Genomic DNA, 15,228 nt, shown 5'->3' with positions numbered 1-15,228 from the left:
TCTGCATCCCTGTGGTGCAGGCGAACTGTTGAACACTTGCAGGGCTGAGGTAGCTGTCCAGTTCTTCCCTGGGGCCATATACCAGGGCTAGTGTCATCAGGATGAGGACAGGGTCAGCAAAGTCCAGCTCTGAGTCTGACAGAGGGACTGTCAGAGGATTGAGGCTTCTAGTTGCCTGGAACTCTGGTGCAGTGAGTACCCTCTGGTTCTCACTAGGTGAGGGGCTGGCTTTACCAGTCCCCTATGGGGGTCCATTGTTTCCTGGTTGGGGGGGTGCTCCCCTTCTCCCCCCGGTGCTCTGCCTCTTTTTCTGATGATGACCGTCCTTCTGCCCCTCTTTGTCATCAGAGGAGCTGCTGGTGTCGACCTCATGCACCTGCCTCTTTCAACTTCGAAATGAGGCCTTGGGCGCCTGACATATTTTCCTTTTCTTGTTGTATTTCACCAGTATCCACTCCTCCACCTCCTTGGTTTCCTCCTCCTCCTCAATTAACTCAATCTATTCAGTTGGAGGTTGGGTCAGTTGCTGTGTTTCCATCTTGGCTACTGTTTGTTCCACTCCAACTTGTCCTTCTTTCTGGGTGCTTCTTGTCTCAATTTCCTTGCTAGATGGTGGCACCTTTCTAATCTTTGGGGGTCCACAGCTCACGTTGCCACCTTTGACCATCTGAGTGTCAGTGGCGGCAGCCCCCCGCCCCAGATCTTGAGCAGTCCTTGTACATGTGGCCTGCTTCCCTGCACTTGTTGCAGCTTTTGGACTCCTTGCTGTCCTTGGTCAAGTGACCCTAGTGCCAATTCAGAGAAGGGCCCACCTGGAGCTATGGCCTCACACTCCAGGCCAGTGAGGCTGGAACACAGTCAGGGTGACTGTGAAGGTGGAAGAAAACACACTGGTTGATTGGGCCTTTATCGTGAAGAGGATCATACTGGATTGCTGCAGGTTCTATAGAGCAGCAAGAAGATTCAATAGCAGGTCAGCTCAATCAATGTTCCTCCAACATCCAATCACGATCCAGCAATGATTTCAATAGTTCTGAGGACTCACAACTCGACACCCGTTCTGATAAGAACAGATACTTGATCTTAGCCAAAAGGCTGAGCAGTGACTATTTCTTTTTTTTTATGTTCAGGAAACTTTATTGCGATTCAACTTTGTTACAACTTCAGATCTTCCCAGCAAAAGGCGTACAAAAACAGCTCAAGGTCAAAGCACCTCCACCACGTGCATGTGAGATTGAACATAACATTTTCAAATATAATAATCCTTTCTCCTCTTATGCAATGAAAATACTTTTGTCTGACATCTTTATGGTCACCCTTAATATGCAGTGTTACTGTATTACTAAAACTTCTGTCAGCAGAGTATGTAAGTTTGAAATTTACTGGACCACCAAGGAAAACAGCCATATCATTATAAGGTACAGGGTTGAAGCAATTTCCCCACATCTTATATGTCAATGTTTTTCTCTATTACTGTCAAACTTCATAAAAGATGCACAATGCATGGCTTTAAAGTTCCCTTATAAAGTCGAAGTCAGTGTAATAATTAAAATATACTTCAAACACAGAGTTGCGATTTAGAATGCAAAATACAAACTTTGTTTACCGATTCTTAAGAAGATTTGTAGCTCAGGTTGATGATTAGTCTGTCAGTGAGCTTGCTGAGCTTGGAGGTTTGTTTTCAGACATTTCATCACCATACTAGGTAATACAGTCAGTGAGAGTCTCTGGTGAACTGCTGGTGGTATGTCCCACCTCTCTATTTATAGGTCTTGGTTTCTTAAGGTGGGCAATGTCATTTCCAGTTCTCTTTTTCAAGGGGAGGTTGATAGGATCTAGGTCAATGTGTTTATTGATGGAGTTCTGGTTAGAATGCCATGTCTCTCAAAATTCTCATGCGTGACTTTGTTTCGTTTGTCCTAGGATGTGTGTGTTGTCCCAGTTAAAGTGGTGCCCTTCTCTGTCAGTATGGGTCATGTCTTTTGGTGGCCAGTTGGTGTTCACGTATTCTGGTGGCAAGTTTCCTGCTAGTTTGTCCGATGCAGTGTTTTTTTTACAGTTCTTGCATAATATTTTGTAAATGACGTGAGTTTTGCTGGTGGTATCTAATGGACCTTTAGGTTCATTAGTTGCTGTTTAAGTGTGTTGGTAGGTTTGTGGGCTGCCATGATGCCAAGGGGTCTGAGTGGTCTTCAAGTCATTTCTGATATGTCTTTGATGTAAGGTTTGCTTATTTTAATTTGGATCAAAACAAAAATGCTTTTTGATGAACTGTCTCCTTGCAACTGTTTCATAATCATTGCCACCTCCATAACTTTTGACAGAACTTATTAGATTACTGACATGTTCTAAATATCAGAGTTTCTACAGAATTGAAATTAAAAAATATTCCCAGCTCCAGTTAATACACATAAAATTTAAATGCCATTACTTTAAAAATAGAAAGATAACAAAATTCATGCAACAGTTTGTACAGTCACAATATGTAAGCACCAGAAAGAAAACTGGAACGAAAGAACAATTTTGCAGATCTATAATCACCTTGTGATTTCCTGCAGTTTCTCGTTACTTATGGTAGTAGGCTGGTACACCTGTGAATAATTAGTCACTGTTTCTCTTACACCATCTTCTATCGTTTGAAGTAAGTGAAAAAATCCTTCCAGTGAAAGGCAGCTGCTGCAGGTAACAATGGAAAATCCGTGTTCAGGATTATAATTATACTTGTTATGTAATTAAACATTAATACATGGTGGTAAAAGGTAACCTAATATTCTAAAAAAAACATAACCTTAAAACTATTTCAAAATGAGGAGAACTGCATTTTTGTTAAAATGCACAACAGAGCACCACTTTATGTTTTTATAAATGCATTGTCTGAGAAATCATTCATCTCTTTATTAACAGCTGGTTATGAATCACAAAGTTTGTGACTGTTAGTCTGAAAGGTAAAACATGACACAGTGTTGACTGAAACTTTTAGTTTTTCATTTTTTTTATTTTGATCCTCATACCTCAGTTAGCAAGATAAATTATCTATTCCAATATTTCTGCCACTGGTGTTCCTAATTGACTACCAAGATAACTGCTCCTTTTCCCTTTCAATTTGTGGGTAAGCAACTGCTTTAAATCTCCCACAACTATTCAACTGTAGAATTTTGTAAAAAAAGAAGAAAGGCATTCAGGCCATTGTGCCCACACTAGGTCATTGAAAGAATTACCCACCTAGCCCCATTTCTATGCCCATTCTTTGTGTTCAATTCAAAAAATGATTTTTCAAACACTCAACCACTTTCCTGTTAAAATTATCATAGAATCTGACTCTATCAAATTTTTGGTATAGTATTTCATTTACCAGGAACCCTCTTGGTAAAAAAAAATTCCAGCATTAAAGATAGACAAACTCAAGTGTTTTTGGGCTCTTTAAAGATTAAATTTCATCATTTGAGGGTGGCATGGTGGCTCAGTGGTTCACACTGCTGCCTCACAACACCAGGCACCCAGGTTTGATTCCATCCTCGGGCGACTGTATGTGCAGAGTTTGCACATTCTCCACCATGTCTACATGGGTTTGCTCCGGGTACTCCAGTTTCCTCCAATAGTCCAAAGATGTGCAGGTTAGGTGAACCGGCCCTGCTAAATTGCCCATAGTGTTCAGGGATGTGTAAGCTAGGTGCATTAGTCAGAGGAATGGGTCTGCGTGAATTAACCTTCGGAAGGTTGGTGTGGACTTGTTGGGCCAAATGGCCTGTTACTACACTGTAGCGATTCTATAATTTGCCAAATTGTTCCAGCCAATTTACCAAAAGGTATTTAAAAAGAAAATCAAGCAAATAAAATCTTCCTTCTTTGAATGTTTTAAGTGTAATTTAGTAATTATAGCATGCTGGTAATAAAAGAAAAGTATAAAGGTGAGCAAAAAAGAAGACAATTTATTGAAAAGGGGCACAAAACATTGTTCTTAACACTATTCATTACTGCAATTATGTTAGGTCATTCAATGGCAGAATTTTTTGTTTAAAAATGCAAACGTACGATGAATAATCTGAATGCATATTGAGTCCACTAAAGCCCTCAAAATGTGCCGTTACCTAATTTTAGCAATAATGAATTAATGAAAACTGAGTCTAAGCAACTATGCTTTTTTCTGGATGGGTGCATAGGTCATCTAAAAAAAATATTTTAAGCAGCATTGAAACTAATATCTCTATACTCATCAGAAGTACTAGATACATTTTGTAGTGTACATTTTATAGCTAGAAAAGTTAGCATTTCAACTGTTTTTCCTCATTCATGAGGTCAGAGTCACTTACCTGATGTGCTAGAACTACTTGCCTGCAACTAAAGGACAGTTTTCACATTCAAGTATCCAGTCAGTAATAATAAATTGACAAATTTAGCCCCAACTAAAGCTCAGTGAATAATGAAGATACTGCTGCCATGGTTTCATATAACAATGTACTATTCAGAATTGTACGGAAACAAACCATACTTATTGACTAGCTGCACAGAATTAGAGAGATAAGCATGTGCCCTTAAAATAGTTGCATTCTGCACTTCATTCCCGTCAAGTGTGGACTTAAACGTGCTATAACAAGAATGCCATTTCCTGATGAAGGGCTTATGCTTGAAACTTATGCTCCTCAGATGCTGCCTGACTTGTGCTTTTCCAGCACCACACTCTCAAATCTGATCTCCAGCATCTGCAGTCCTCACTTTCTCCTTGCAAATATTAACAGTTAACAGTAAATAACTTAAATTATTTTAATGAGCAATGTCTGCTTGATCGATTGTGACAATATCATCAATATAATCACTAGTCACTTGCAATTCTGTCATTTGTGACTTTGTTACTTGCAGGCTAATCAGTTATCTCAGAAATATTTCTTACATCAAACAGGCAATTACTGTAAAAGTGAACTATGGATAAAGAAAAGGAGAAGATATATGGATTTTAATCATCTTCCTTGTCTAACAGGTATAAAAACTGAACCTTCAATGAAGTAGAGGTGCCAAAGATGGAAAATACATGTTATTTAACTGTAGCATGAGCAATATCACAACTGCCTGTAAGATATATTCATCAACTCATTTCTAAAGGATAATAGAGTATTCCGCACGCCTATTCACTAAATGATATACCATAATTTACTCATATGCCCTCGAGAAGGTGGTGGTGAACTGCCTTTTTGAATCGCTGCAGTCCACTTGCTTTGGGTTCACCCACAATGCCGGTAGGGAGGGAATTCCAGAATTTTGACCCAATGACTATGAAGCAATGGCAGCATTCCAAGTCAGGGTGGTGAGTGTCTTAGAGGGGAACTTGCAGATGGTGGTGTTCTCAGGTACCTGCTGTCCTTGTCCTTCTTGATGGAAGTGGTAGAGGGTTTGGAAGGTGCTAAGGATCTTTGGTGAATTTCTATAGTGCATCTTGTAGATAGTACAAACTGCTGCTACTGAGTGATAGAAGGATTGATTGTTTGTAAATGTGGTGTCAATCAAGTGGGTTGCTTTGTCCTGGATGGGGTCAAGCTTCTTGAGTGTTGTTAGGGTTGCACCCATCCAGGCAAGTGGGGAGTATTCCATCACACTCCTGACTTGGGCTTTCTGACTGTGATTATTATTTTATTTTGATTGCATTTACCTGACTAAAAGGAACTCATGTTGAAATGCTGCTTTCTCAATGTTGAAATACCGGAAGATATGATCCTGAGTGAAGATACCACAAGCTACAAGTTCCCCATCAATTTATTCACCATCTTGACTTGTAAATGTATTGCCATTCCTTCAGTGTCACTGGATCAAAATTCTGGAACTTCCTCTCTAACGGCATTGGTGGTCTACCTATACCAAAATGGACTCCAGTGGTTCAAGAAAGCAGCATATCATCTTCTCCAGGGTAACTAGGTATAGGCAATAAATGCTGGCACATCCAGCAATGCCCACATCCCATGAATGAATTGAAAATAAACAATGCTCAGTGAGATGTCTGCCTGAGAAAAACATCTGCAACCCATTGTGCAGTCTAGCCAACATAGAAGATGGATTGTAATGTGTAGTCAAGACAGGCATACATACACACCAGTTTATGTACTGGTACCCAGAAAAATATGAGACTACCACTTGGTATGAAGAAACTTTCAATTGCCAATGATCAGATTTCTGTACTTAGTTGTAAAGGTAAAAGTAAACTGAACCATTGGGCAGCTCTCTCATTCGACAGAGCCAACTGGTAGGGAATTAGGTTGAGGGTCACCATGTGCCAGGTGAGGGGAGAGGTTGAGAAGAAGAATCCTTCATGGTAACCATAGCTGTGCAGGAATTGAACCCATGCTGTTCATACCACTCTACATTGTAAACCAGCCATCCAGGCAACTGAGCTAATTGACCCCTTAGTAGCAAAAGCACATTAAAAAATTTTTTTTAATTGAAAAGCAGCTGAAAAATCTGAAGAACTGCTATATACTCATGTTTAAAGATTATAAATATGGATTTGATACTGTTTGAACATATTATAAATATAAATTTACTGGCTAACGTTCTCAACATTTACAAACATTATTTAAAGTGCTAATAATAAAAGTGATAAGTGCATAGCTTCCATCATAACAGAGTCTGAATGCTGGGCCCAAGTATTTTGTTGTGTATGTCCTTTATAGATTCATGCCACCAAATCTGAAATACAATGTAACAAATTATCACCCAAACTTACCCAATTTAGAAAATTAATAAATGACAGTCAAAAGTTTAAAGAACAAGAACAATACAGTACATGAACAGGCACTTTGATTCTCCAAGCCTGCATTGACACATTTTGACGTTCCATACTAAAACTGTCTTTATATCCATATCCCTCTATTCCCTTCCTATTCATGTATTCATCCAGGTGCTTCTTGAATGCTGTTATTGTGTCTACTACCACTTCTTCCTCTTGCAGCATGTTCCAGGTACTCACCATCATTTGTGTGAAGAACTTGCACTGCACACCTCTTTTAAGCTTCTCCTTACAACCACCCTCCCTGGCACCTTGAACCTGTCCCCCTAGTAATTGATCTCTCCACCCTGGGAAAAAAACTCATACTTTCCACCCTATCCATACCATTCACAACCTGCTACACCTCTATCAGGATTCACAATCTTATAAACTTCAATCAAGAGTTTGTTTGAAAAGGTTGACACAACCACAAAATCATAATAGGATAACATAATGATTACAGCGGTTTCAGTTTTTCACCAAAGAAGGATCATCTAATAAATTTTTTTGAAAACTACTCCTCAGTTGCCATTTTTGGGAAGTGTCCTTTACGTATTATCTTCTGCCATATGGAAAGTAGTCTTAATCTATTTTCAGAAGAAAAGATTTAATATTTTTGTCGGAAAAATCTAATAGAAGATAAGGTTCTTATTGACCAAAGGATCATTCCAGCCAAAACGTGAGACAGTTAATTTAAAATTGCATCAGTTGGTTCAGATGTTGAATTCACCTCTCCCACAGACAGCTCACAGACACGGAAAGAACAATACTGGCCAAGGGACTTAACTACAACCACAGGGACGCCAAGACAACAGACTTCCTAGCAGCACTAGAATGCACACTCAGGAACAATGGATTGACAGAAGAGACACAACAAACAGTGAGACAAAGTATCATAACAAGGAAAAGACAAACACACAACCTCAACACCAAGGAGAAAGAAGCACTAAAATCACTAAGAAACGATAAGACCATAATCATACTACCAGCAGACAAAGGCAGAATGACGGTGATACTGGACAAATCAGATTACATTCAAAAAGCAGAACAACTACTTGCAGACACCAACACCTACCAAAAGAGGGAGTTTGACCCCACTCCACAGCTCACCAATCGGATAAACAACACACTGAGGAATCTACAAAAAAAACCGGACAGATAACCAGGACTGACCTACAAAGAATGAAACCGGAAAGCAACAACACCCCCAGATTCTATGGACTACCTAAAGTACACAAACCAGACATCCCACTCAGACCCATAGTATCACTACCAGGGACACCATCACACAAACTGGCTAAAGAGCTACCACAGAAACTGAAACACCTGATCAGCGGATCCAGACACTCTATACAGTCAACACAAGAATTCTTGGACATCATCAGAAATATACACATAGACAAGGAAGAAACCATGGTCTCATTTGATGTAACGGCACTGTTCACTTCTATTGACAAAACCCTAGCCAGAGAAACAATATCCAACCTGCTGGACATACATAACAGACAACAGGATGCTGAACCTATTAACAAAGACGGCATACTTAAACTATTGGACCTGTGCCTCACAACACACTTCACATCAACAACCAGATATATGAACAAATCAACAGAACACCCATGGGCTCACCGATCACCGAATTCATAGCAGAAGCAGTAATGCAAAGGTTAGAAAAAGCAGTTTTAACGCAATTACAACCGAAACTCTGGGTCAGATACGTGGACGACACCTTTGTAATCATTAAAAACACAGAAATAGAGAACACACACTGGATCATCAACGCCACACTCACAGGAATCCGATTCACGAGAGAGGAAGAAAAGGACAACCAGCTCCCATTCCTAGACTTCACCACGAAGGTATACAGAAAGCCACACACACAGACCAAGTCCTGAACTATGAAAGCAACCACCCCAACACACACAAATGAAGTTGCATCAGGACATAATTCAAAAGGGCCACAACACACTGCAGCACACCAGAACTACAAAAAGAGGAAGAAGAACACCTATACAAGGTATTCACCAAAAATGGATACCCACGCAATTTCATCAACAGATGCCTAAGGGAAAGACAACGAAATGAGGACATGCCACAACCCAAAGGACTGGCCACACTCCCATACATCAGGAGCATTTCTGAACTGACAGCCAGACTGCTGCGATCACTAGGACTCATAACAGCACACAAACCAACAGCCACTCTCAGACAACAACTCACCAGGACAAAGGACCCGATACCCAGCATGAGCAAAACCAATGTAGTGTACAAAATCCCACGCAAGGACTGCACAAAACACTACATAGAACAAACAGGAAGACAGCTAACAACCCGCATCCATGAACACCAACTAGCCATGAAACGACACGACCAGCTATCCTAGTAGCCATACACTCAGATGACAAACAACATGAATTTGATTGGGACAACACCACTATTACAGGGCCGGCCAAACAGAGAACAGCCAGGGAATTCCTAGAGGCATGGCACTCATCCACAAATTCTATCAACAGACACATCGACCTAGACCCTATATACCGGCCACTGCAGCGGACAGCAACTGACAACCGGAAGCGGCAGATTCAAACCACTATAAATGCCGGAGGAAACAGCACAGAAGCGCTTCACAGGAGGCTCCCAAGCGCTGAAGATGTCACCTAGAAAGGGGACGAAACATTTGCAACAAAAACTCCCAGCTCGGCGAACAGAACCACAACAATGTTGAATTCACCTCCTAAGGGTGATGAACTTCTTGAAGGGGGGGTGGTCCAGGAATATCCTCCACTAGTAAACTCAATTTTCATATTACAATATATGTTTTCATATTGTAAGCTCATTATTTTAAAAGATTTTATACTTTACAATGGATAGACTTTATCTTAAAGGAAATGCCAAATTCAGCAGCCTCAAAAGTAGTTTCGAACCTCGCAAAGTGCAATTACTAGCTTTCCCCTTCCACACTGAATTGTACTGCCAGACCCATTTAGTTTCTTTATCCAATTCTATCTGCCTTTGATGCAGTGTTCTGACTTACGATCAACAAATCATGGTGCTAACTTCTGAATTCTATCTCTCATCTCCTTTAAGAAAGGAGGGTGGGCAAGTGAGAAGGGGGCATGGCTTTTATGATTAGGGACAGCATTACTGCTGAACTTCGGGATGATATTGTGGGAATACATCCAGGGAAGCTTTTCAGATGAACTAAGAAATGAGAAAGCGATGATCACCTTAATGGAATTATATTATTGACCCCCTAATAGTCAACAGGAAATTGAGAAACAAATTTGTAAGGAGACCTTTGTCAGAATAATAGGGTGGTTATGGTAGAGAATTTTAACTTTCCAAATTAGACTAGGGCTGCCATAGTGTTAAGGGTTTAGATGGAAAGGAATTTGTTAAGTGTGCACAAGAACATTTTCTGATTCAGTATGTGGATGTACCTACTCTTGACTTACTCTTAGAAAATAAGGCAGGGCAGGTAGGGACTGAGGTGTTAGTGGGGAGCACGTTGGAGCCAGCAACCATAATTCTATTAATTTTAAAATAGTGATGGAAAAGGATAGACTGGATCTCAAAGTTGATGTTCTAAATTGGAGGAAGGGCAATTTTGACAGTATTAGGCAAGAACTTTCAAAAGCTCATTGAGGGCAGATGTTTGTAGGTAAAGAGACAGTTGGAAAATGGGATGCCTTCAAAAATGAGATAACGAGAGTCCAGAGACAGTATATTCCTGTTCAGGTGAAAGAAAAGGATGTTAGATTTAGGGAATGCTGGATGACGAGAGAAATTGAGGTTTTGGTTAAGAAAAAGAAGGAAGCATATGTCAGGTAGAGACAGCAGAGAGTGAATCCTTAGAAGAGTATAAAGGCATTAAGAGGGAAATCAGGAGGGCAAAAAGGGGACATGAGATAGCTTTGGCAAGAAGGGTTAAAGATAATCCGAATGGATTTTTAAATACATTAAGGTCAAAAGGGACAAAAGGGCAAGGCAGCCTGTGTGTGGAGCTACAGGAGATGGTGGGAGATACTAAATGGTATTTTGCATCAGTGTTTACTGTAGAGAAGAACATGGTAGATATAGAATGTGCAGAAACAGATGGTGACATCTTTAAAAATGTCCAAATTACACAGCAGGAGGTGCTGGCTATCCCCAGGACCTGATCAGGTATACCATAGAATGCTGTGGAAAGCTAGGGAAGTGATTGCTGGGCCCTTGCTGAGCTATTTGTATCATCGATAAGCACAGGTGAGGTGCTGGAAGCCTGAAGGGTGACTAACATGGTGCCACTATCTAAGAAAGGTGATAAGGAAAAGCCAAGGAACTACAGACTGGTGAGCCTGACATCGGTTGTGGGCAAGTTGTCGGAGGGAATCCTGAAGGACAGAACTTACACGTATTTGGAAAGGCAAGAACTGGTTAGGGATAGTCAGCATGGCTTTGTGCATGAGAAACCATGTCTCATGAACTTCACTGAGTTTTTTTGAAGAAGTAACAAAGAGGATTGATGAGGGCAGAGCTTTGGACGTGATCTATATGGACTTCAGTAAGGCAGTCGACAAGTTTCCTCATGGTAGAGTGGTTAGCAAGGTTAGATCCCATGGAATACAGGGAAAACTTGCCATTTGGATACAGAACTGGCTTGAAGGTAGAGGACAGAGGGTGGTGGTGGAAGGTTGCTTTTCAGACTCCAGGCCTGTGACCAGTGATGTGCCACAAGGATCAGTGCTGGGCCCACTGCTTTTCGTCATTAATATAAATGAACTGGATGTGAACATAGGACTGTAAGTTTGCAGAAGAATCCAAAATTAGAGGTGTAGTGGACAGCAAAAAAGATTACCTCAGAGTACAATGGGATTTTAATTAGATGGACCAATGGGCTGAGGAGTGGCAGATAGAATTTAATTTAGATAAATTTGAGGTGCTTCATTTTGGAAAAGCAAATCAGGGCAGGACTTATACACTTTATGGTAAGGTCCTGGGGTGTGTTGCTGAACAGACAGACCTTGGAGTGCAGGTTCATAGTCCCTTGGAAGTAAAGTTGCAGGTAGAAAGAGTAGTAAAGATGGTGTTTGGTATGCTTTCCTTTATTGGTCAGAGCATTGAATATAGGGGTTGGGAGGACATATTGTGGCTGTACAGGACATTGGTTAGGCCACTTTTGGCATAGTGTGTCAATTCTATCCGAAGGATGTTGCGAAACTTGCAAGGGTTCAGAAAAGATTTACAAGGATGTTGCCAGGGTGGAAGGACTTGAGCTACAGGGAAAGGCTGAATAGGCTGGAGCTGTTTTCAGTGGAGTGTCAGAGGCTAAGGGGTGACCTTACAGAGGTTTATAAAATCATGAGGCATGGATAGGATAAATAGATAAGGTCTTTTCCCTGGGGTGGGGCATCCAGAACTAGACGGCATAGGTTTAAGGTGAGAGGGGAAAATTTGAAAGGGACCTCTTCTTCATGCAGAGGGTGGTGCATGTATAGAGTGAGCTGCCAGAGGAAGTGGTGGAGACTGATTCAATTATAACATTTGAAAGGCATCTGGATGGGTATATGAATAGGATGGGTTTAGAGGGGTATAGGCCAAGTGCTGGCAAATGGGACTCGATTAATTTAGGATATCTGGTTGGCATGGGTGAGTTGGATCGTAGGATCTGGTTTCCGTACTGTACATCTCTATGACTCTAAATGCTGCAACTGCTCTTCTCATGAGTTTCCTCCCTACTGCAAGCTTTTCTGCCTACAGTTCTCATTTTCACCCCTAGAAACAGAGCTGCGCCCTTCAACGTGCTATCTGGCTTCTTTGCCTGCTTCCTTGGTCTTCCAGGCTCCTCTCTTTCAGCTTTTCTCTATAGCTTTTCGTTAGTTTTTATATCCACTCCATCATCCACATTGCTGCTTCTCCGTAATGTTTTGTTTCAAAGCACCAACTTTGTGTAACAAACAATGCTGTGCATCAGGCTCCAACTCTTGCCCATAGTGCACTATGCTGTCTATTATAATCCACAATAAAGATTATATTAAAATTAAAATAAAATTCAAATGATTTCATGTCGCTAACTATGTAAGTTAAAAATGTTATCAATTGAAAGAAAGAGACATAATGCTGCAAAGGCTAGTAGTCACTTAGAAAATTGGAAAAATTTTAGAAACCAGAAAACTGTGAGTTAAAAAAGGACAAATTGGAGTACGAGAGAAAACAAGCAGGAAATATAAAAACAGACAGTAAAAGTTTTTTACAAGAAAAAGCAATCAAATAGTCATTAAAGTAAGCATTAGTCCAATAGAAGACAAAAACATTTCAAGAATAGTGGAAATACAGGAAACTAAAACAATCAAAATCACTGAAGAAAAAGTACTGGGCAAACTAATGAGACGAAAGGCTGACAAGTCCCCTGGATTTCATGGCACCTTGGGATATTAAAAATAGGTAGCTGTAGAGAAGTGGATATTTTGGTTTCAATCTTCCAAAATTCCTGAGATGCTTGGAAGATGCCAACAGATTGGAACAGCAACTAATATTTCTTATGAACTCCCCTCAAAGATGTTCCATTGAGCATGTACTGTCTCGCCATGTTTCTTGTATTCTACACCTCTATTTACAAACCAAAGGATCCAACAAGCCTTCTTAAAACTGTTTCAACTTGCTTGGCCACCTTCAGAGAACTGTGCATGTGATGCCCAAGGTCCCTCTGCTTTGGTACTCTCCTCAAAGTTGTACTTTACAGCCAGTACTGTCTCTCAATGTTTCTTATACTAAAATGCATTACCCTTTACATTTGTCTACATTGAAAGTCATCAATCAGATGTTTCCCCATTTGGCCAACTTGTCAATGTCCATCTGAGGTCGCTCAGCATCATCCTCAAAATTCACTATTCTCCCTCGCTTAGAATCATCTGTAAATTTAGAGATTTTTCCCTCAACACCCATCTCAAATTTGTTTATCAAAATCAAAAGAAGCAAAGAGGTCCCAACACTGATTCCTGAGGAACATTACTTCTAAGTCGCCTCCAATCTGAGAAATGCCCATCTACTGTTTCCTACCTTTAGCCAACTTCTAACCCATTCTACCACGGACCCATCAATCCCAAACATTTCTAATTTGCTAACCAACCAGCCACGTGGCACCACATCAAATGCTTTCTGAAAGTCCAAGAATACAACCTCCACAGCACTACCTTCATTCACTAACCTCATCAAAGAACTCAAACAAATTTGTCAGGCATAAATGCTCTTGACAAAGCCATGGTGACTGTCAAATATTAACTTATTTTTCTCTAATTGTATATTAACTGTATCTCACATTATAGCCTCCATCAGTTTTCCCACTGTTGATATCAAGCTGAAGGCCTATAGTCTTCTGGGTTCTTCTTTGCCCCTTTCTCAAACAACAATGTCACCCTTGCAATCCTCCAGTTCCCGCAAGACTAATTCTGTACTCAGAAGGGCCTGGAAAATTTCTGCCAATGGCTCCGCAACTTGCTCCTTTACCTCTCCCCAACTCTGAGATTCCCCACTTGACTTGCCTCATTTCCGAGGACCAGATACAGCACAGTTCCCCTCTGGCAGAAAATATTTTGTTCCAGAATGTTCTCCTACACACATTGCATTTCTCTGCTTCTATACTCTCACTCTACTTTTTTTTCCCCCAATGTACCAAAGGATAATTGAAATTACCAACTGCCACAACCAGATTTCCATAATCTACCTACAAATGATCTCTTCTACTTCCTCCCCACTATTTGGAGGTCTGTAGGAAAAACCCTAACAAGGTCACCATTCCCTTCCTATTTTTCATCCAACCATATAAGTATTAATTCGGGAACTGCATCTCATTCAAGAGAACTTCATCTTTGATGAAGACTGCTACACCACCTCCTTTTATTAACCTACCCTTGTTTCTACCAAAAGCTGCATAACTTGGAATATTAAGTGTCCAGTCCTCTTCCTAGCTTGAGCCATGTTTCTATCAATAATATGCTATCATACATCTCGCCAAAGCAATTTCTGCTTCTAGTTCCCAATTTTGTTCACAATATCCCATACATTTACATATGTACAATTTAACCCTGCCATTTTCTTTCTTACACATCTGAAGGTTACAATTTTGTTGTTCATTGCCAGCAATCAAACCTTCCCTCACTTCTTTTTCCCCATTCCCCATCTTCTCACATTTTCCCTCTAGCTGGTATTTTCAATACCGGGCCCATTAGTCAAGCCATCCCACTGCCTTAAAACTTTGAATCCACCTTAACTGTATTAATTCTCTGTCACCCAGAAGATCAGTTCCATTTCTGCTCAGGTGAAGCCCATCTCTTCTGGATAACTTTTTTTCCTTCCCAAAAGTGATCCCAATATCCCAAAAATCTAAACTTCTCCCTTCAGTGCCATACCTCAAGCTATGCATTTACCTTCCTGATCTGCCATTGCCTAAGTGGGGACATTCATGGCTCAAGTAGTATTTCTGAGATAACTATTCTTGA

The 15,228-nt window shown here is 40.5% G+C and overlaps 1 protein-coding gene across 1 annotated transcript in view; it reads right to left on the bottom strand.

Annotated features, from left to right (window-relative positions):
* Positions 1–15,228, bottom strand: part of kiz (kizuna centrosomal protein) — a 187,200-nt gene that overhangs the window by 75,666 nt on the left and 96,306 nt on the right. Inside the window, exon 7 of the mRNA XM_060831067.1 lies at positions 2,542–2,676. Coding sequence (XP_060687050.1) covers positions 2,542–2,676 — 135 coding nt within the window. The remainder of the gene's footprint in view (positions 1–2,541; positions 2,677–15,228) is intronic.

This window comes from Hemiscyllium ocellatum, chromosome 10 (assembly GCF_020745735.1).
Source record: "Hemiscyllium ocellatum isolate sHemOce1 chromosome 10, sHemOce1.pat.X.cur, whole genome shotgun sequence".
Lineage (NCBI taxonomy): Eukaryota > Metazoa > Chordata > Chondrichthyes > Orectolobiformes > Hemiscylliidae > Hemiscyllium > Hemiscyllium ocellatum.
The sequence above is the reverse complement of the archived record's forward strand: the minus strand, read 5'-3'. Positions and strand labels throughout refer to the sequence as shown.